At 42.3% G+C, this 22,764-nt stretch overlaps 1 protein-coding gene across 1 annotated transcript in view; it reads right to left on the bottom strand.

The window, feature by feature from the left end:
• The window catches only part of ruvbl1 (RuvB-like AAA ATPase 1), an 81,604-nt gene that overhangs the window by 5,244 nt on the left and 53,596 nt on the right, over positions 1 to 22,764 (bottom strand). Inside the window, exon 10 of the mRNA XM_072280244.1 lies at positions 7,961 to 8,052. Within this exon, the coding sequence (XP_072136345.1) occupies positions 7,961 to 8,052 (92 nt within the window). The remainder of the gene's footprint in view (positions 1 to 7,960; positions 8,053 to 22,764) is intronic.

Below are 22,764 nucleotides of genomic sequence, written 5' to 3'. Positions count from 1 at the left end.
TCTGTATCATCTCCTTCAAAGATCAAACTGGCTAGTTTCACTCCATGGCATGTTATGCATTTCCCAATATATCTCCACACATGGAAAATTAACTTGACTTCCAAGTTGAACCTATTCTGGGATTGTGTGCCCTTAAGTCCTCTTAAGTATAGGATTGTAAAGAGTCACACTGTATAGTCAAAAACATTTCTTCATGCATCTGTCTTCAGGTACATGAAGAAATGTTCTTACCTGTACGTGACTCTTTGTACAGGTAAAACAGGTGTACTCAGATGGTCATTCCAGACTTAAGGACAAGAATCATCCCTCCTCTGACTCTGTTATGTCACATATGGATCTTGTACACTTCAATATGATCACATCCCTCTGTTTTCAATTCTAGATGGTTCAGATCCAACCTACTTCAACCACACCCTCTTCTCCAGCCCTTCGTTTTGTTTCCTCGATCACAAATGAATCTTTCCTTGGGTAAGAAGATCAGAACTGCACACAATACTCCTTGAGTGGTCCCTATACAATTTCAGTAACATGTCTTTAACTCTTGTCCTCAAATCCACTTGCAATCAAAGGCAACATTTCATTTATCTTTCTACTTGTTTTCTGTTACCTGCTTGTTATCTTTAAGTAATTTATGTACAAGGAGAACCTGGTTGTCCTGAAGATTGACACATTTTAATTCTTCATTTATGAAAACACTTTTCTACTCTCTTTTTAAGAAAGTGAAGAACTTCACATTTTCCACATCTGCCAAGTCATTGATGATGATGGCATCCATCTGTCTTAAAGGACAATGGAAATATAGTGTGCGCTACGGGTCAGTCCATTGTAGTCCAATTTTGGAGCAGCAGGTCTTGCTGTGGTTTCTGCTAGTGAATGTTGTGCTAGGCTGGGAAGTGCTGATGTTGATGATTCCGTTAGCCATCTGTGCTCTCTCTTTGCTTCCCGCTGCTCTTCTCTCTTCTGCTCGCTCCTCTTTGCACCTGCCTTGATGGTCTGTCTCCAGCTGCTGCGGTTGGGTGCCACAATTGTTCGGTCAATGTTCCCTGCTTTCATGTTGTACTTACAGATGTCTCAATAATACAGGGCTGGGCTTCCAGTGGGTCTGGTGCTGGTGGCAAGCTCTCCATACAGTATGTCTTTGGGGATCTGGCCATTCTCCATGTAGCTGATGTGACAGTGAGGAGGACCAACATACTTGTGATGCCTGCTTGTTCTAGAATGTGCTCCTTTGGGACATGATCCTGCCATGTGATGCTCAGGATTCTTCTGAGGCAGCGGAAGTGGAATGTGTTTAGGCAGCGCTCTTGGTGAGAGTAGGTTGTTCATGTTTCACTGCCCCACAGGAGTGTACTGAGCACGCAGGCCTGGTAGACCTTCATCTTGGTGTTCTTGGTCACCATGGAGTTCTCCCAGACTCTTGTTGCCAAACGAGACATCGGTGTTGCTGTTCTGCTAATCTGCTTGTTGAGTTTAACTTCAAGGGAGAGGTTGCTTAAGAAGGTGGAGCCAAGGTAGGTGAACTCATCCACCACATTGAGGGTATAGTCACCTATGTAGATGTTTGGTGTGTTGTTGACATCTTGGCACATGATGTTTCTCTTCTTGAGGCTGATAGTCAAACCTAAGTCTCTGCAGGTGAGTGTGAAGCAATTGATGAGCCTCTGGAGGGTTTCCTCCGAGTGTGATGTCAGGGAGGCAGCGTCTGCAAACAGCAACTCCATCATCAGTACCAGTTGCACTTGGTCTCTGGTTTCGGATGTGCAAGGTGGACAACCTGCTAATGCTTCTGGTGTGGTGGTATATGCTGTCCTCTGGTGAAATGAAGCCCAGGGACAGTAACAGGGAGAGAATGAATGAATGAATGAACGAATTGACTTCATTGCTTACATCCTTCATATACATGAGTAAAAATCTTTATGTTACGTCTCTGTCCCAATGTACAATGTGCAATTGATAGTAATTTGTAATAAATAGTATGTACAACAGGACAGTCAATATAACGTAGAAATACAATTGTATCAGCATGAATTAATCAGTCTGATGGCCCGGTGGAAGAAGCTGTCCCAGAGCCTGTTGGTCCTGTCTTTTATGCTGCGATACCACTTCCTGAATGGTAGCAGCTGGAACAGTTTGTGGTTGGGGTGACTTGGGTCCCCAATGATCTTTCGGGCCCTTTTCACACACCTGTCTTTTTAAATGTCCTGAATAGTGGGAAGTTCACATCTACAGATGCGCTGGGCTGTCCGCATTACTCTCTGCAGAGCCCTGCGATTGAGAGAAGTACAGCTCCCATACCAGTCAGTGATGCGGCCAGTAAGGATGCTCTCATTTGTGACCCTGTAGAAAGTTCTTAGGATTTGGGGGCCCATACCAAACTTCTTCAACCGCCTGATATGAAAGAGGCGCTGTTGTGCTTTTTACACCACACAGCTGGTGTGTACAGACCACGTGAGATCCTCGGTGATGAGTGTGCCAAGGAACTTGTTCACCCTCTCAACCCCAGATCCATTGATGTCTATAGGGGTCACCCTGTCTCCGTTCCTCCTGTAGTCCACAACCAGCTCCTTTGTTTTTGCCACATTGAGGGAGATTGAAGTTTTCTTGACACCACTGTGTCAGGGTGTTGAATTCTTCTCTGTAGGCTGCCTCATTATTATTTGAGATTAGGCCAATCAATGTAGTATCGTCAGCAAATTTAATTAGCAGATTGGAGCTGTGGGTGGCAACACAGTCATGGGTATACAGAGAGTAAAGGAAGGGGCTTTGGACACAGCTCTGAGGGGCAATTGTGTTGAAGGTCAGAGGGGCAGAAGTGAGGGAGCCCACTCTTACCACCTACTGGCAATCTGACAGGAAGTCCAGGATCCAGCTACACATGGCAGGGTGGTTCCTGAGCTTCTTGTTGAGTCAGATGGGAATTATGATGTTGAATGCTGAACTGTAGTCCAAGAACAGCATTCTCACATAAGCATCCTTCTTCTCCAGATGTGTAAGGACGGTGTGTAGAGCTGTGGCTATTGCGTCATCTGTCCATCGGTTATGTCGGTAGACAAACCGTAGGAGGTCTAGTGTGGGTGGTAGCCAGCTGCAGATGTTGTCTTTGACCACCTCTCAACGCATTTGCTTAATACTCAGGTGAGTGCGACAGGACGCCAGTCGTTCAGACATGCTACCTTGGTCTTTTTAGGTACAGGAACAATGGTGGATGTTTTGAAGTGGGGGCACTCTACACTGGGAGAGGGAGAGATTAAAAATATCTGTAAACACACCTGCCAGTTGTGCTGCGCACATCCTGAGTATCTGCCCTGGGATGCCGTCCGGTCCCGCAGCCTTGCGGCTGTCCACTCGTTAGAAACACCTGCGTACTTCGGCCTCAGAGATGACCAAGCTGCAGGTCTCATCAGCGATTCTCCTTAGGGGGCTCAGTGTTAGCAACATTGAACCAAGCATAAAAAAGATTTAGCTCATCTGAACAAGATGCTGAAGAGTGTCTTCAGTATGCAGCCCTGCTTCATGCAGCTCTTGATGGGAAGGGATCAGAGGATGAGCCATTAAACCAGACAGTACCTTGCATGCCTTTGTGGAAAGATATGATCATCCTGAGGAGCTTGTGGGGACAATCAATCTTTTGGAGCAGTGCGAAGAGGCCCTTTCTGCTCTCCAGGTCGAAGCCCTTTGTCAGGTCAATGAAAGCCATGTACAGTGGTTGTCCTTGCTCTCAGCATTTCTCCTGCAGCTGGCGTAGTGAGAAGATCATGTCAAATGTTGACCATCCTGCTTGGAACCCGTACTGTAATTCTGTGCATACGCAAGCAGCCAGTGCCTGTAGACCTGTTGAGTACCACATGAGAAAAAATCTGCTGAGAAGTGAAATGCCTTGGTAGTTATTACAGTCACCATGGTTGCCTTTGTTCTTGTAGAGGGCGACGATGTTGGAGTTGCACGTGTCCTGAGGCACTGGCCTTCCCTCCCAGCACTGGCAGAGAAGCTTGTGCAGGTGGTGTAGCAGAGCAGACTTCTTACCAGCCTTTATGACCACAGGTGGGATGCCATCTTTTCCAGGAGCTTTACCGCTTGCCAGGCAATCGACTGCCTTACTGAGATAGTAAGAGGGCAACTTCACATTTTTCCACATCTGCCAGTCATTATCTACTCACTAAGCCCATCTACAACCTACTGAATGGAGACAACAGATGCTGAATCTGGAGCAACTCAGCAGGTCAGGCAACCTCTGTGGGGAAATGGATGGTCAATGTTTTGGGTCAAGAGTTCTGATGAAAGAGTCTCAACCCAAATGTTGTTGGTCCATTTTTCCCCACAGACGCTGGCGGCCCATTGAGTTGCTCCAATATCTTGTGCATGACCTCCTGAAGTTTCTCTGCATTTTCTCTCAACTCCCACGTCAACAAGCTTTCCATTACAAACATAATGAAAGACCTCTCCCACAACAGACATCCTCTTTTTTACTCTGCTCCTATTGAGCAGAAGATACAAAATCATTGAAAGTACATACCTCCAGGCTCAAAGACAAATTCTATCACATAGTTATACGGCTATTGAACAGTCTGCTAGTACAATAAGATGGGCTCTGGACCTCACATTCCAATGTGACCTTGCACCTTTATTGTCTGTCTGTACTTTCTCTGTAACTGTAACACTTTATTCTGCATCCTGTTATTGTTTTTGGGTGGCAGGGTGGAAATATGCCTCTACCAAAGTAAGTGTAAGATGCTCTTTCCCTTCACTGGTCTGCAGGTCACCCTTTGGCAAGGTGCTGCACCTGCTTAGCGCTCCAATCAGGGTCACCTGAAGCCATGGGAACAGGTGGTAGATGGTTGTATGACCACCTGATGCATAACACAAGTCCTGGTTATGCAAGCACTGAGGCCAGGCAGACAATCTCTGAAGGGTATTGATAATGGCTGAGGTCGCCCGACTTGTAAAGCCACTGCCCAGAAGAAGGCAATGGCAAACCACTTCTGTAGAAAAAATTTGCCAATAACAATCATGGTTATGATTGTTAGTAACTTTGCTGATGACACAGAGGTTGGGGGTGTTGTGGATAGTGTGGAGGGCTGTCAGAGGTTACAACGGGACATTGATAGGATGCAAAACTGGGCTGAGAAGTGGCAGATGGAGTTCAACCCTGATAAGTGTGAGGTGGTTCATTTTGGTAAGTCAAGTATGATGGCAGAATATAGCATTAATGGAAAGTCACTTGGCAGTGTAGACGATCAGAGGGAACTTGGGGTCTGAGTCCATAGGACACTCAAAGCTGCTACGCAGGTTGACTCTATAATTAAAAGGGCACACGGTGCATTGGCCTTCATCAATCGTGGAATTGAGTTTAAGAGCCGAGAGGTAATGTTGCAGCTATATAGGACCCTGGTCAGACCCCACTTGGAGTACTGTGCTCAATTCTGCTCCACAGGAAGGATGTGGAAACCATAGAAAGGGTGCACAGGAGATTTACAAGGATGTTGCCTGGATTGGGGAGCATTCCTTATGAGAATAGGCTGAGTGAACTCAGCCTTTTCTCCTTGGAGCGACAGAGGATGAGAGGTGACCTGATAGAGGTGTATAAGATAATGAGAGGCCTTGATTGTGTAGATAGTCAGAGGCTTTTTCCCAGGGCTGAAATGGCTAGCACGAGAGGGCATAGCTTTAAGGTGCTTGGAAGCAGGTACAGAGGAGATGTCAAGGGTAAGTTGTTGCTTTTTTTTAAACGCAGAGGATGGTGAGTGCATGGAATGGGCTGCCGGTGGCGGAGGCAGAAACGATAGGGTCTTTTAACAGACTCCTGGATGGATACATGGAGCTTAGAAAAATAGAGGGCTATGGGTAAGCCTAGGTAGTTCTAAGGTAAGGACATGTTTGGCACAGTTTTGTGGGCCGAAGGGCCTGTATTGTGCTGTAGGCTTTCTATGTTTCTATGAAATAATGATAGCCTACATCATACAACATGGCACATAATGATGATAATATTATTGTTTTCCCTTGTACTACCTTCATGCACTGTTGTAATTAAATGATCTGTATACAGAATAAAGCCTTTCACTGTACCTTGGAATATGTGACAATAACAAACATATCTCTAGTAAAGGCAAGATGAATAAAGTGAGAGGAATTTGTGACTACGCTTTACGAGGTCCTAGTTAATGCACTTGTCTCATGTCAGAAGCAGCACCTGCACGGTGAGGGTGAAAGTGAAAACACAAACAAATATAGTACTATGTGCACATTAGTGTAGCGGTTAGCATGACACTTTAAAGTGCCAGTGATTGGAGTTCAATACCCTCCACTGTCTGTAAGGAACTTGCATGTTCTCCCTGTGACTGTGAGCGTTTCCATTGGGATTCCTCCTATATTCCATTGAAGTAGAGGTTAGTGAGTTGTGGGCATGCTAGGCTGGCGCTGGGACAAGGCAGTAGTTGTAGGCTGCCCCCAGCACATGCTTGGACTGTGTTGGTCATTGACACATACAATGCATTTCACTGTTTTGATGTACAAGCGAAAATAAAGCTGGTCTTTAATCTTTCTTTTACCTTTAACAGGCTGTGTGGGATAGGGCAGGACATATAACATTGCAACTCCATAAATCTCTGGTTAGACTATACTTGGAATACTGTGTTCATTTCTGGTCGCCTCATTATAGGAAGCACGTGAAACTCTGAGAGAGGGTGTAGAGGAGATTTACCAGGATGCTGCCTGCCTGGATTAGAGACAGTGTCTTAAGAGGAAACGCTGAGTAAGCTAGGGTTTTTCTCTTTGGAGCAAAGGAGGATGAGAGGTGATTTGATAGAGGTTTACAAGATACTAAAAGGCACAGATTGAGTGGATAACCAGTCTTTTTCCCAGGGTGGAAATGACTAATACAAGGGAGCATAATTTTAAGGTGACTGGAGGAAAGTGTACGGGGGAGGGGAGAGGGGGTGGAATATTAGAGGTAAGATTATTATTATTTTTTTTACACAGCCAATGGAATGTGGAAACCTTGCTAGGAGTGGTGGTAGAGGCAGATACATTAGAGGCATTTAAGAAACTCCTATATAAGTACATTGATGATAGAAAAGTAGAGGACTATGTGGGAGGGAAGGTTTAGATTGATCATGGAGTAGGTTAAAAGGTCAGTGCAAGATTGTGGGCCAAAGTGCCTGTACTGTGCTGTAATGTTCTACGTGCACGGCTTGAGTCCACAATTATGTTGAGGTTAATTCTGGGCAACCCCTCACTGAACCAAAATTACCTCCTCTTATTCCTTATCAGGCACCCCGAGAAGAAAAGGCAACAATGGGAATGTAGATGAGGAATTAGAAGCTTGCGAGTCTATTTCTCTTTCCACCCTCACTCCCACCCCCCCACCCACTCATGTCTGCCTCCCATACAAATCTCAGCGAGGTGTACGTGATGCAAAAAGGTAATTAAGAAACCACCTCTGTCAGCATGTGAAAAGGCAGCATTGAAAGAATACTGATCTTTAAACCTCTTGGATATATCTACTGAACAGCTTTTAATTTTTGCTCTTCTGCAAAAAATATCACTATTATAAACCTTCAGACAAGAACTTTGGATGGCTGATATCTGTGCCAGTTCCAAAGTTTCATTAGCTGCCTTTGTTTATAAAGATTTTTTTTTAAAAGAACAGAAACCTTTTGTGTCTAATCCCGTGGGTCCCTACCTATAGCACCATTTATCTTCCTGTGACAAGGTGAAACCAATAGCTATTACTGAAACTGTTATTTTACAGTGCTGGCTAAAATTAAATACTGCCAGTGAAGAGTTTTTGGCTGCAGCTAAACAGGATGATTTAAAACCCTTGTCTCGGCTGCCTGAAAGAGCCAGCACTGGGAGAACAGCAAATCATTCCTGCTCACCAGCGTCAGAAGAGGGGGGAAAAATGACACTATCCAGGTCTGGACAAGAGCCATTATTCCTTCACAAAACGGCAATGGGTACTCACCTCAGAGTTGTCTTTGTGCCAATATCCCCTAAGTGAAGCAGAGCGTCCTCCGTGATGCTGATGCCTTCAATCTGTGCCCGGATCTTGATTATCTGCAGAAAGAAGAAAGCGGGGGAGTAAGAGAATACGAGAACGGCAGATCCTGTAAGTATCAGTACAATTGATCTTCCTGTCAGCATTAATTAATGCCCCATTCACTATCAAATAATTATGCAGCTCAAAGACTCATTTGCTTTTGGGCTATAGATAGCAGAGTGGGACATTTACATTAAAAATATATTTGCTCTACTTTACAACAATTTATACAGCAAAAGGCCCCTCGTTGCTTCTCAGAAATGAAAGGTGACACGAAACCAAAAGCATATATTAGAGCAGATAAAGGAGAGTTGGAGAGAACATGGGAATTAAATGTGATTAGTGTAAATAGGCGTTTAATAGATGGCGTACACACCCATGAACTGATGCAATGTTCATTTTGAGAACATAAAAGCAAGGATGTAATGCTAAGGCTCTATAAGGCCATGACCAGACGGCATTTGAAATACCGAGAGCAGTTTTGGGCTCCTTATCCAAGAAAGGACGTACTGGCACTGGAGAGGGTCCAAGGGAGGAGATTTACAAGAATGATCCAGGAATGAGGAGTGTTTGATGTCTCTGGCTCTATACTCACTGGAGTTTAGAATAATGAGGGGGGACTCTCATTGAAACCTATTGAATATTGAAAGACCTAGATGGAGGGGACGTGGAGAGGATGTTTCATATAGTGCTAGAGTCTAGGACCAGAGGGCACAACCTCAAAGTACAGAGATGACTTTAGAACAGAGATGAGGAGTAATTTCTTTCAGCAGAGGGTGATGTATCTGTGGAACTCACTGCCACACACAGCTGTGATGGCCAAGTCATTGGGTATATTTAAAGCAAAGGACGATAGATTTGATAGATTTTTGATTAGTCAGGGCATCAAAAGTTACAGGGAGAAGGAAAGAAAACAGTGTTAAGAGGGTTAATAAGTTAGCCATGATGGAAAGGCGGAGCAGACTTGATGGACTGAATGGCCAATTCTGGTATGTCTCATGGTCTAATGGTTTTATGAAAAACCTGATTCCCATGGCGCATCACTCTGTGACACAAATTTAATGACAGAGTTGCAATACAAAATAATAGAAGAGGCAAGGAAGTTGAGGGACCTTAACCCTAACCCTAATGAATTCCAGATTTCAGGCCTCACGTACTGAACAAATGGCTGATGATAATGTTGTGGCTAAATCAGCGATCATCAAAATGTTGCAGCAGAGCATTCATATTGCTGCATTCTGCCCGATACAAGATTGTTAGAATAGTTTTACCAGTCTAAATGTGTCTCATTAAAAACAGATCTCTGTTAGATTTCATGCCAGCTCTGAAGTTCTGGGTACAGCTTCCATGTCCTCTAGGTGTCCCACGTGAACTATTCCAAAAGCATGTCTCTAGCAACAAGTAGCTTATTCACACAAGGCATAAACACAAATGTTTCTCCCCAAATCATTTGTTTCACAGTGTTGGATCTGGTGATATTGTTCCAGAGGGATCTTCAGAAGTCATGAATAAAGCCTGGTGGTCGTGGCCATTTATTAAGAGTTACAAGAACAAAAAAAATACAAAGGAAAAGAAGTTGCCTCATACTCTGACTAGAGACATCAACCTTCCAGTGATAACAATTAACCTACTAAATAATCAGATAAAAATGGCGAGAAATTTGCTGCGGAAAAACTGAGAAACTTCTAGAAAATACAGAATCAGCTTTACTACAATTAGTAGAAATTTACTAAAAATTTAAACATATATTGGTAATTATATAAAAATCATGAGCAAGCATAGAAAAGTTAAACTACAAGAAAAATAATGATTTAACACCTTTATCCAACAACAGTGTGCAATCTAACTCCTGAACTATAGGAGAAAGATGGCTATTTGGCCCATCATAAAGCCATGTAGGCTATCAACTCTCTTTATACAGTACATTATGGCTCACCCCCAAATGAAGATTTTTATCCAAAAAAACTGTTTCACAACCACCAAAATTGGCTTTGTGGGCTGTATTCTGATTCTACAAATCCACCCAATGAATTAGGTTTCAAAGTTCAAAATAAATTTATTATCAAAGTACATATACGTCACCATATATTACTCTGAGATTCATTTTCTTGTGGACATTATGAATAGAAGAAATCAACAAAAGATCACTCCCAATGGGACTGACAAACTACCAATGTGCAAAAGACAACAAACTGTGCAAATACAAAAAATAGAAAATAATAATGATAACAACATATAAGCAATAATATTGAGAACATGAGATGAAGAGTCCTTAAAAGTGAGTCCATAGGTTGTGGGAATAGTTCAATGAAAGGGCAAGTGAAGTTGAGTGCAGTTATCCACTCTGATTCAACAGCCTGATGGTTAAGGGGTAGTAATTGTTTCTGAAGCTGGTGGTGTGGGTCCTGAGGCTCCTGTACTTTCTTCCTGATGGCAGCAGCAAGAAGAGAGCATGACACACAAAATACTGGAGAACTCAGCAGGTCAGGCAGCATTTGAGAAGAGATTATGGCCTGGATGGTGGAGGTTCTTGATTATGGATGCTGCTGTCCTGCAACAGTGCTCCATGTAGATGCACTCAATGGTGGGGCCATTATGGACTGGGCCGTATACGCTACTTTTTTAGGCTTTTCCGTTCAAATGCATTAGTACTTCTACACCAGGCTGCAATTAGCCTTACACTCCTTTTCAAAGCCCTGCAATTTTTTCTCCTTCAGGTACATCTCCAAAACCCTTTTGAGTGCCACTACTGAATCTATAACCTTCTAAGCTACTAGGAATTGCCTAATAAAACTTAACCACTCAAGAGTTGTAAAGAACAAGTACTTGAGCTGTTTTTGATCCTACTGCCAAACACCTTAAGTTTTTTTGTTCTTTTGTTATCAATCCCAAAGATATTTCAAAGTGTTTCATTTTATCTAGGTGAAAGCAGTCCAACTGCTGTCTGAAATAAGAAGTACTTTCCTTATAAACGCACATTGTAAGTTTGGGACAACAGAGCAGGCCATTTTTTGTTGTTGCACAGGACTGATCAATTTTCTCTTATGAGCCAAGAGATCCATGTCTAGTTTCTCCCCTTTGTTGCCTTATGGAAAGATTACTGATGGGCTTATCTGCAGACATTTCCAATTTTAGCCACGAGTCCACAATATAATTTACTGGTCACATGACCTTTTGAAAGACTAACAACAGATGACAAAATTAGCACGGATCCCTTTGCCCCATCCCTTTTCCCACCCCCAGCCTTTCCTTATGCCTATCACCCACACCTTCTTCCCTAATGGTACCCCACCCCGATCCCTTTCCGTTATTCCATGCTCCACTGTCCTCTCCTGTTAGATTCCATCTTTTTCAGACCTTTCTCCTACATTGAGGACTAAAGTCCTAGCCTGCCCAACTTCTCCCTATAACCTAGGCCCTTGAAATGCATTCTAGGTGTTCACATGCAGATCTGAGAATAGCTCAAGGTTTAAAGATGAGACATTGTTCCTTGAACAACTCCTGAGTAATGTATATTCCTCATCTCAACTAACACCACAGTTGTGGACAGAGCCCAGAGCACAGGAACAAGTTCTATTCTCGGCACACCCCCAAGCTCCATGCCTCAGTAAAGTGGATAGCATAACCAAAGAAAACACCCTCCCCAACATTCTCTCTTTGCCCTTCTTCCATTGGGCAGATGATACAGAAGCCTGAAAGTACGAACTAGCAGGCTCAAGGATTGCTTCTACCTCGTTGTTATGACTATGGTGGAATTTAGAAGGCTGAGAGGGGATCTTATTGAAACATAAAAGGTCATTAAGGGATTGGACACGCTGGAGGCAGGAAGCATGTTCCTGCTGATGGGTGAGTCCAGAACCAGAGGCCACAGTTTAAGAATAAGGGGTAGGCCATGTAGAACGGAGTTGAGGAAAAACTTTTTCACCCAGAGAGTGGTGGATATATGGAATGCTCTGCCCCAGAAGGCTGTGGAGGCCAAGTCTCTGGATGCTTTCAAGAAAGAGATGGATAGAGCTCTTAAAGATAGCGGAATCAAAGGTTATGGGGATAAGGCAGGAACTGGACACTGATTGTGGATGATCAGCTATGATCACAGTGAATGGCGGTGCTGGCTCGAAGGGCCGAATGGCCTACTCCTGCACCTATTGTCCATGCACAATAAGATGGTGTACTGACCTTGCAAGCTACTTTATTGTGGTCTTGATCTTTAATATCTGTCAGCACTGTCTCTGTGACTGTAACACTTTATTCTGCGTTGTTATTGCTTTTCCCTTGTATTACCTTGACGTACTGATGTGATGAAATTATTTCTATGAATGGTATGCAAAACAAAGTTGTTTTTTGTTGTGCTTTGGTACAGTTTAAAAAACCTCTTATGGTTTTCATTGTGTTTTTGCCCATTCTTCAAAAATACTTCATTATGTACAAAATGCTTTGGGATATTGAAATGACTAATAACTGCAGTTGTTTCAACTTCCATGAACAAGATTACTGTATGGACTTAAGTCTCTAGAGCCTTGTACACGGCTTTCTTAAGTGTAAACAGTGGCTCTAAACACAAGTAGCAAGGATTCCCTAGCGTAAAGTTAAGCAGTATTGACTTAATGCACTTGTTCCTGCATATGCCACATAATTTGTCACTGACAGACATGTGATTTACACCAACTATTGGAACACAGTAGTATGACCTTTGATATAATACACCTTACCTACAGCTTCATCACTGGCAGATAAATCATATTCAATTCCATAAGCAAGTTTATTGTGTTATTTGCAAGGACAGACTTACACAGAACAATCTCTTCTATTTCAGCTCTCCTGGCACACCACTCGACATCTAGCTCTAAAGTCATAATTCTTTGTAACTGAATATCTGTGATCTGCTGGTGTGACATGACTTCACACATTGGCCCATCAGAATTAACAGACCGCATATGGTACTTATTCATGCTAATGCACATTTAACAAGATTTCCTAAACAGGGAACCTCACAGAGTAACAAATTAGTCGTACAAACTTTCCATGGTAAAGTTTTCTGCACTTACCCCAACAGAAGTTGGAAGAATACTCTACTAGTCAAGGCAAATATTCATGCAAAAAGAGTTCACTGCTTACTAGAACGGAAATTCCAGTCCATTCACCTAGATTCGGAGAGCAAAAGCTGTCATAGCTACAGTCTGCTGAAATAACAGTCACTCTCCAACACTGCATTATTAGATAGTCATCACAAATATGCAATCTAAACTAAACAGACCAAGACACTAAAGACATACATCGACAAAGAGAAAGAAAAATGGTGTAATTCCTGGTGGCCAAACATTTTAATTCTGATTTCCATTCCCGTTCTGACATGTTGATTCATGGCCTCCTCTTGTGCCAAGATGAGGCCATTCCCAGGGTGGAAGAGCAACACTTTATTTCCATCTGGGTAGCCTCCAACCTGATGGCATGAACATCAATTTATCCTTGCTGTAAAAAAAAAACTCCCTTCCCTCTTCTTCTATTCCCCACTTAGGCCTCTTTCCTCTTTATGCCTGCCTATCACCTTCCCCTGGGTCTCCTCCTCCTTCCCTATCTCCTATGGTCCACTCTCCTCTATCAGATTCCTACTTCTCCTTGCCTTGACATTTCCACCCACCTGGCTTCACCCATCACCTTCTAGCTATCCTCCTCCTCCTCCTCCTCTTCCCACCACCTTTTTTATTCTGGCATCTTCCCCCTACCTTTCCAGTCCTGAAGAAAGGTCTCGGCCCAAAATGTCAACTGTTTATTGATTTCCATAGATGCTGCCTGGCCTGCGTTTCTCCAGCATTCTGTGAGTGTTGCTCCAGACATCCAGCATCTGAAGAATTCCTTGTGTTATTTGTCTCATTCAATTTCCTCATAAGTAAATTTAAACATGGCAAAATACTACTTGCTACAATAATGTTAGGTGTGTAAGGTCAACAATTACAACATAGGACAGTAAAGCACAAGAACACATCTTTCAGCCCACAATATCTGTACTAACCATGATGCCAATTCAAACTGCACACCTGGTCACCTACCTACAGGAAAGCTGTCAATTAAAATTGAAAGAGTACAGAAAAAATTTAGAGGGATGCTGCTGGGACTTGAGGTAAAGGATGAATAAGTCAGGTCTTTATTCTCTGAGTGTAGGGGAATAAGGAAAGATTTGACAGAGGTATACAAAGTTATATGGGTCTAGGTAGAACAACAGTATGTTGTGGACTGGATGAACTAAATGGGCTGTTTCTGTGCTGATCTTTCTAAGATCTATCTGCTTGTTATGGTCAATATCCCTCATTCCCTTCCTATTCAAATGGCTATCTAAAAACGTCTTAACCAATGCTGTTGTAACTATAAGACCATAAGATATAGGAGCAGAATTAGGCCATTTGGCCCATCGAGTCTGCTCCGCCATTTCATCATGACTGATCCAATTTTCCTCTCAACCCTAATCTCCTTCCTTCTCCCCACATCCCTTCATGTCCTGACCAATCAAGAATCCATCAACCCCTGCCTTAAATATACAGTGCCTTGTAAAAGTATTCAGACCGCTCATAAGTGATTACAATCAGGGATTTTTGATCAATTTAACTGAGAATTTTTATAATCACATGCGCCTTTTTACTCAGTTGAGCCCAAAAAATAGGGAAAATTGTAAAGCATGAAAACCTAAAAACTGAAATGTCAGCAGTTCAAAAGTGTTCTTCCCCCCTTTGCTCAGTACTTAGTTGAACCAACTCTCGTAACTATTTCAGTCAGTAATCTTTTTGGATATGAATTGAATTGACTTTATTACTTACATCCTTCACACACGAGTAAAAATCTTTTACGTTATGTCTCTGCCCATACGTACAGTGTGCAATTTATGGTAATTGGTAATAAATAGTACAGAAATACAATTGTATCAGTGTGAATTAATCAGCCTGATGGCCCGGTGGCAGAAGCTGTCCTGGTCTGGCTTTTTGGTCCTGGCTTTTATGCTGCAGTACCATTTTCCGGGTGGCAGCAGCTGGAACAGTTTGTAGTTGGGGTGACTCGGGTCTCCAATGATCCTTTGGGCCCTTTTTATGCACTTGTCTCTGTAAGTGTCCAGATTAGTGGGAGTTCACATCTATAGATGCGCTGGGCTGTCCTCACCACTCTGCAGAGTCCTGCGATTGAGAAAAGTACAGTTCCCATACAAGGCAGTGAAACAGCCAGTCAAGATGCTCTCATTTGTACCCCTGTAGAAAGTTCTTAGGATCTGAGGACTCATACCAAACTTCAACCATCTGAGGTAAAAGAGGCACTGTTGTGCTTTTCTCACCACACAGCCGGTATGTACAGACCACATGAGATCCTCTGATGTGTATGCTGAGGAATTTAAAGCTGTTCGCCCTCTCAACCCCAGATCCACTGATGTCAATAGGGATTAGCCTGTCTCTTATTAGTTTTGCATAAGATGATGGAACAAGATTTGCCCATTTCTCCTTGAAAAATAGCTCAATCTGTGCTAGGTTTGCTGGGGAGTGGCAGTGGCCAGCAATCTTGAGGTCTTACTAGAGATGTTTGATCAGGTCAAGATCAGTACTCTGACTAGGCCACTCAAGAATATCACTTTTCTTCATTTGAAGACACTCCATGGTTGCTCTGGCAGTGTGCTTTGGGTTGTTGATCTGCTGAAAGTCGAATTTCCCCCCCAGTTTAAGCTTTCTGGCAGAGGCCAGCTGGTTTTTATCCAGGCTACCTGTATTTAGTAGCATTCATCTTCCCATTAATCCTGACCAGATTTTCAGTCCCTGCTACTGAAAAGCATGATGCTAGCTCCACCAAACTGTACAATATGTATGGTGTTACCTGGCTGATGTGCGGTATTAGATTTATGCCACACATATCACTTAGTGTTGAGGCCAAAAAGTTCCATTTTAGTTTCATTCAACCACAAGACCACCTTCCACATCTTTACAGCATTTTCTCAGTGATGCTTTGTAAAGTCTTTATGGGCAAGGATATGCTTTTTTTAAAAAAAAAAGCCAAGGCTTCTTCCTTGCTACTGTTCCATAAATATCATTTTTGTGCAAGGCCTTAGAGATTGTGGAGCCATGAACTTCATCTCCAGATGCAGCCATCATGAGATGAGGTCATTTAGTGACTGTTGGTGTCACAGTAGCTTCTCGTACAAATGCCATTCTTCTCCGGTGACTAAGTTTATAGGGGCAGCCTGACCTAGCCAATATGGCTGTGGTTTCATATTTCTTTTCTACTTTTTCACGATGGACTGCATTGAGCTCAGAGATATGTTCGGTGCCTTTGAGATGGTTTTCTACCCTTCCCCAGATTTATGCTTCATTATCATTTCCCTTACTTGTCTTGAATGCTCTTTTTTCCTCATTTTGGTTTGGTTTACAATACTGTTGGACCTTACAGAGAGTGGGGCTATTTATTCTTATGAATTTATTAAAACAAAAACAGGTGATCTTCCAATTTTCTACATCAACAAATTGGGCAAGTTGGTAAGGTGATGTACAGTATTGCACTTGGTCATGTCATTGGGTATATTTAAAGTGGAGGTTGATAGGTTCTTGATTAGTCAGGGGGCCAAAGGTTACAAGGAGGAGGCAGGAGGGAGGGGTTGAGAGGGATAATAAAATCAGCCATGATGAAATAGCGGAGCAGACTCAATGGGCTCAAATGTCATAATTCTGTTCCTATGTCTTATGCATTCAGGTCAGAATTTTTGATGGTTCCAGTCAACCAAATGTCCAGATAATATTACTGTTTGACAATACTTGCTCTGTATTACCTCTCCTGGAATGTTTCTGAAGTTATGCCACGAAAATGTAGACTGTGACTTAGTGCAGGATTCATATGCAACAGCGTCCCTACATTTTTGGAGCAGATACTCCAATATTCTCTAGCACAGGCTTCCTTTAGACTCTATGTAAAGGTTAGTCAGAATGAATACTCTGCAGATGGTATACCCTTTTTATGTTGAATGCTATTGCAGTGGCAGCAATACGTTTGGGACAAATCAGCCACATGATAAACATACATCCATTACCCTAGTCATGACTCCCTCCACTCGGGGTGATTCACAGCTGCAGCAGTAGGCACTGTCTACAAGTGCATGGCATTAACTCAATAGTGTCTCTCAGAGCCATAACCTCTATATCAACCTGACGGATGAGATTCACATTTACGTTTGTATTTACTCATTATATGCATGTCACAACATACAATGAAACGTGTCATTTGCATTAACAACCAACACAGCTAAGGATGTGCTGAGGGCAGCCTGCAAGTATCGTCATACATTCTGGCACCGACATCAGCAGTCTACAGGTTGCACATCGTAGTTAACATGGAAATATCACTTAGTTTCATCATTACTGGGTTAAAATTTACTGTTGCAGCACCAAACTCACCCTAAAGCATTGTGCGAGTCCCTTCAGAAAGATGCTCTCTAGTGCTTCCTCAAGGACAATTAAAGGTTGACCTTGCCAGTGACACCTACAACCCACAAATAAAAAGGCATGGCAACAATACACTTAGTGGGAACTTTATTCGGTACAGGAGTGGAACAGTGTGGTCTTCTACTGCTGGAGCCCATCCACTTCAAGATTTGATGTGTTGCGCATTCAGAGATGTTCTTCTGCATGCTACTGTTAACTTTCCCGTCAGTTTGGCCAGTCTCATTAACAAGACATTTTTGCCCACAAGACAGCCGCTCTGGATGTTTTTTTTCTGCACCATCCTCTGTAAACTCTACCCCAGGGGTTCCCAACCTGGGGTCCATGGACCCCTCGGTAAATGGCAAGGCTCCATGGCACAAGAAATATTGGGAAATCATGCTCTAGAGACTGTTGTGCATGAAAATCCCAGGAGAACAGCTGTTTGAGATACTCAGACCACCCCATCTGGCACCAACAATCATTCTATGGTCAAGTCACTTAAATCAAATTTCTTCCCTATTCTGATGTGTGGTCTGAACAACAACCAAACCTCTGATCATGTCTATAAGCTTCTATGTATTGAATTGCTGCCACATGATAAGCTGATTAGATATTTGCATTAATGAGCAAGTGAACCTAATAAAGTGGACACTGATTGAAAAAAGGAACCAGTTTTATATAATTTTGAAATAATAAAGCCAAGAATGGCAGAAACAACATAGGAAAGCATCTTGTATTTAGCCATAGGTTTTAAATTCTCTCTTTTTTAAAATAAAGCTCAATGGGAGGCGAGCAAAGATGTCTTGTGTATATTTCATGAAATTGGAGCAAGACAGATGACAGCTTTAGCTTTTCACTGAAATCAAGCACTCACATGTTTGTAGTTCATTTTGCTGGTAATGTTGGTTAAACGTCTATATATATATATAGGGTCCATATAATCCGCTACACCTTTCTAAATGACTAAATGTTGTTTATTGATTTAGTGATCATTTTGTTACTTTCTTGTTTACAATAGTGCCAGAGTGAAAAATAACTGGCATTATACAAAACTCTTACTCCTAGACTTATCTCTCTGATACTACACATAGCATCATTATCCAGGAGGTCCTTATCACTTCGGCTGCTGAATGATTCAAACCAGCTCTGAACCAGCTATTAACAATCGGCATTCTTTCTGCCTGCAAGCCTTTGAACATTACAAAGAGGCTACTATTGTCAAGCTGTGCAACTAATTATTTCAGTTGCAAGAATATGCAAAATAATGTCATTCTTACCTTTTAAATGTTAAATATAAGTCCATTAGAAATTGTCATACTGTTTGTTTGGACTTGATCAGGGAGGAGGGAGGCTTGTTAATGTCATAGAACATTATTCATTTCAGGAATTCAGTGGCTGCCGTGGATACTCACATCAATAACAGTATGGGTTTGAATAAATCTCCTCCACTCCCAGAAGTAGAGCACAGGCTAGGTGCAGAATAATGCATCTCTACATTTTTATAAACAGTCACAGAGCAGCTACATTGTGTGTCAAATACAAAATAAACCTACCTGTACTCTGTTCCACCAGGTACTTCTCAAGAAAGAACAATTTCAGATTAGATACACAGAACACAGAAGAGAGTGTGGGGAGTCTGGTTTGAAATGTTCCCACAACCAATGGACAAATTTTCAAGGACTCTTCATATTTATTGCATTTTTTTTTTGCAGTTTGTTGTCTTTGCCACTCTGGTTGAACACCCCATTTGGGCGGTTTTTCAGTGATTCTATTGTGGTTATTATTCTGTAGATTTATTGAGTATGCCCACAAGAAAATGAATTCCAGGGTGGTATATAGTGACATACATGTACTTTGATAATAAATTTACTTTGAACTTTAATGCATGAGGTCACCATGACCTGTCTACTACATATAAAAGTAATTGGTGTTTTAATGGTGCGACCAAATGGTTAGACAAAACACTTCAAGCTGTTCAGACCACTCCCCTCTTTCCCCCTATCCACTAGCCCTCCTGTCAACCCTTTTCTCCCCCTTCTTTGTCCTCTCCATCTGTCCATCGCATACACATTCCTCTTTCTGGTTCCCCTCCCCACCTCTTTCCCTTTCATTCTCTGGTCCATTGTGCTCGCCTATCAGATTCCACCCTTTTCAGCTCTGTATCACTTCCACCTACTATCTCCAAGCTTCTTGCATCATCCCCATCCTAACATAGATCCATCTATCACCTGCCAGCTCTGGCTCCACCCTTTCTCCTGCCGTTCTACCCCCCACCCCGCCACCGTTTTTATCCTAGCTATCACCCCTTCCCTCTTTTTTCTACTCTGGATGAAAGGTATTGACCTGAAATGTGAACACCTCCTCTAGCATTTTGTTTCTTGCTGTAGGTTTCCAAGATCTGCAGTCTTGCCTATCTCAAGGATGTTTTAAAATTCTCCTCAAAAGTTTGCAATAACGTCAGTGACTCAAGGGGATCCCTGAGATATATTATCCAAGATGGAGAAGGAGCATGTAGCCCAGTTTGGAGGATTGCACTGCTTCCCAAATTACCACCATGTGCCTCCACCTTACCTGAGACAGAAACTGAGGGTTTCTCATTGATCTTTTAGTCACCTCAAAACTAGAGTGAAAATAAGTAATTCTTAATCTCAAAAGGAATGCCAAGAAGGATAAAGTTCTCCTTTGAAAAGAATAAGGTTCCCCCCCGCCCATATAGTCCTACTGAACACCCTAGGGGTAGGTATAGCATAAAGCTCAAACCACACCGTCAAAATGATGCATCTCAAATTTAGATTCCTTTTATTCACTTGTGTGATAATTCTCCATTTTCCAAATAGGTGATATTATATTTGCCAATGTATTTTTGAGGACACTTTTAAACAGAACTGAATTAACATCATGGTAATATCTTTAGAGGTGGTAGATTCATGGACCCCACATCTTATTGGGATGGGATGCATTTATGCCTTCTGCATAACGTCCAATGCATAGTTTCATCCAGATCTGCTAGACTGGTTAGCTTTCCCTTTCTGATATTCATCTAACCAATAAAGCAAAGGAAGCATATAACGAAGATGGACTATTTTGGGCCCCTTATCTAAGAAAGAATGTGCTGGCATCGGACAGGATCCAAAGGAGGTACACAAGAATGATCAGGTTAATATATGAGGAACGTTTGATGGCTCAGGGTCTGAACTCACTGGAGTTTAGAGAATAAGAGGGGATCTCATTGAAAACCATCAAATATTGAAAGGCCTAGATGGAGATGTGGAGATGCTGTTTCTCGTAGTGGGAGAGTCTAGGACCAGAGGGTACAGCCTCAGATTACAAGGACAGAAATGAAGAGGAATTTCTTTAGCCAGAGGGTGGTGAATGTGTGGAAGTCACTGGATATATTTAAAGCAGAGTTTGAAAGGCTCCTAATTAGAAAGGCCATCAAAAGTTACAGAAACAGGGCAGGAGAATGGGGTTCACAAACATGAGAAAAACTGCAGGTGCTAGAAATCCAAAGCAACATGTACAAAATGCTGGAGGAACTCAGAAGGCCAGGCTCAGAAGGCTATGGAAAAAAGTAAACAGATGTCATCTTGGGCCAAGAGGTCCTGAAGAAGACTATTTACTCTTTTCCATAGATACTGTCTGCCCTGCTGAGTTCCTCCAGCATTTCAGAATCAGGTTTATTATCACTGGCATGCGACGTGAAATTTGTTAACTTAGCAGCAGCAGTTCAATTCAATACATAATCCAGCAGAGGGGGAAAAAAATAATAAAAATAAAACATAGTCATAAATAAACAAGTAAATCAATTATGTATATTGAATAGATTATTAAAAAATGTGCAAAAACAGAAATACTGTACATTAAAAAGTGAGGTAGTGTCCAAAGCTTCAAAGTCCATTCAGGAATCGAATAGCAGAGGGGAAGGAGCTGTTCCTGAATCACTGTGTGTGCCTTCAGGCTTCTGTATCTCCTACTTGATGGTAACAGTGAGAAAAGACCATGCCCTGGGTGCTAACAATGGACTCTGCCTTTCTGAGACACCGCTCCATAAAGATGTCCTGGGTACTTTGTTGGCTAGTGCCCAAGATGAAGCTGACTAGTTTTACACACTTCTGCAGCTTCTTTCGGTCCTGTGTAGTAGCCCCTCCATACCAGACAGTGATGCAGCCTGTCAGAATGCTCTCCACGGTACATCTATAGAAGTTTTTGAGTGTATTTGTTGACATGCCAAATCCCTTTAAACTCCTAATAAAGTATAGCCGCTGTCTTGCCTTCTTTATGACTATATCAATGTGTTGGGACCAGGTTAGATCCTCAGAGATCTTGACACCCAGGAACTTGAAGCTGCTCACTCTCTCCACTTCTGATTCCCTAATGATGATTGGTATATGTGTTCCTTCCTGAAGTCCACCATCAGCTCTTTCGTTTTACTGATGTTGAGTGCCAGGTTGTTGCTGCAGCACCATTCCACTAGTTGGCATATCTCACTCCTGTATGCCCTCTCGTCACCACGTGAGATTCTACCAGCAATGGTTGTATCGTCAGCAAATTTGTAGATGGTCTTTGAGCTATGCTGAGCCACACAGTCATGTGTATACAGAGAGTAGAGCAGTGGGCAAAGCACACACCCCTGCACACTGCACAGATTGTGGTCTTCCAGTTAGGAAGTCAAGGATCCAATTACAGAGGGAGGTACAGAGGCCCAGGTTCTGCAACTTCTCAATCAGGATTGTGGGAATGGTAGTCGATGAACAGCATCCTGACATAGGTGCTTGTGTTGTCTAGGTGGTCTAAAGCCATGTGAAGAGCCATGGAGATTGCATTTGCCATTGACCTATTGTGAGGATAGGCAAATTGCAATGGGTCCAGGTCCTTGCTGAGGCAGGAGTTCAATCTAGTCATAACCAATCTCTCAAAGCATTTCATCATTTTGTGTGTGTTGCTTAGTAGAATGGGTTTGAGAGGGATATCAGACTTGATGGGCCAAATGGCCTAATTCTACTCCCATGTCTTTTGGTCTATACTAAATATTAATTTAGTATTGGCACATGTACCAAAATACAGTGGAAAAACTTTGCACACCATCAATACAGATAATTTCATATCATAAGTACATCTAGGTAGTACGAGGCTGAATTTAGATTTAAAAGAGAATGATTCTAATAGAAGTAATGAGAGAAGCTTGCAACGAGTTGCCACGCTCTGGTTTCACACAATTCACAAATTTCACTTAACTTGCCCTTTCAGAATTACTGAATAGTTTAACACAGTTTAAGAAAACAAAATTAA

The sequence above is a fragment of the Mobula birostris genome, chromosome 16 (assembly GCF_030028105.1).
Source record: "Mobula birostris isolate sMobBir1 chromosome 16, sMobBir1.hap1, whole genome shotgun sequence".
Classification (NCBI taxonomy): domain Eukaryota; kingdom Metazoa; phylum Chordata; class Chondrichthyes; order Myliobatiformes; family Myliobatidae; genus Mobula; species Mobula birostris.
Note: the sequence above shows the minus strand (reverse complement) of the source record. Positions and strands in the feature narration are given on the sequence as shown.